General features: G+C 73.1%; 1 protein-coding gene across 1 annotated transcript in view; it reads left to right on the top strand.

Annotated features, from left to right (window-relative positions):
* The window catches only part of VIPR2 (vasoactive intestinal peptide receptor 2), a gene marked incomplete at its 5' end in the record, with an annotated part of 15479 nt that extends 15448 nt beyond the window's left edge, over window positions 1-31 (top strand). Inside the window, one exon of the mRNA XM_012733881.1 lies at window positions 11-31. Coding sequence (XP_012589335.1) covers window positions 11-31 — 21 coding nt within the window. The remainder of the gene's footprint in view (window positions 1-10) is intronic.
* Window positions 32-825: the final 794 nt, after the last annotated feature.

Raw genomic sequence — 825 nt, 5'->3', positions numbered from 1 at the left:
CCGCCCCCAGGCCTGCCGGCCGGCCACCTGAGGCCAGAGGAGCCCTTGGGAGGGCGCGTGGGCGCCACAGGGGCCGTTCCCTCGTGCGCGCGACCAGAGTCACTCGACTCGTTTCAGTGGAAAACTCAGCAAAATACAAGACACGGCCTGCCCTGTCCGCGGACCCGCCGCTCTGGCCCTTCCCGCGGCGCCTGGGGGGAGGCCGGGCTGGACCCTGCGGCTGCGGGGAGCTGCCGGGAGCTGCCACCGCAGGGCCTCCAGTCTGGGGACACCCCAGTATGCCCCCAGACCCACCCAGCCTCGCCTGGGGCTCCCTGCCCAGGCTCCCCGAGACCCACCCATGCCTGGGGCCCTCCCGCGTCACAGATCCTTTCAGGGGCTGGTGCCCCTTAACACGGCAGTAAACCCCTTTGGGGTGTTGGGTGTGCACGGGAGCTGGGGCTCACGGCGTCTCAGCGTGGAAACCTCAGCTGACACCCCCGCTGGGCAGCTGCTCCCCACGGGACCAGGCGAGGCCGGTGCGCTGGCGTGGGAGGGGCGGGGGCCGAGGCTCCGGGGGCTCCTTTTGTGGGGTCTGGGAGGCCGCCGCTGCCGGCCAGCCCCGCCTGGGACGGGGCCGAGGCCCTGGAGCCGCCGCCCACCTCGGGCTCCGGCAGCGTCCGTTCGCTCTCGTGCTGGGTGGTGGAGGCGCAGGTGGGGTGCGGAGGCCCCAGCGCTGCAAGGATTCAGGGCTCCTTTGCAGGGAAAGAGGCCGTGGGGCTGGACGCCTCAGGGGTCCTGCGGGACAAGGCCCGGCGCCTACGGTCCTGCCCCCGGCCTGCTCTC

This window comes from Condylura cristata, unplaced genomic scaffold (genome assembly GCF_000260355.1).
Source record: "Condylura cristata isolate star-nosed mole 26May11 unplaced genomic scaffold, ConCri1.0 scaffold00042, whole genome shotgun sequence".
NCBI lineage: Eukaryota > Metazoa > Chordata > Mammalia > Eulipotyphla > Talpidae > Condylura > Condylura cristata.
The sequence above is the reverse complement of the archived record's forward strand: the minus strand, read 5'-3'. Positions and strand labels throughout refer to the sequence as shown.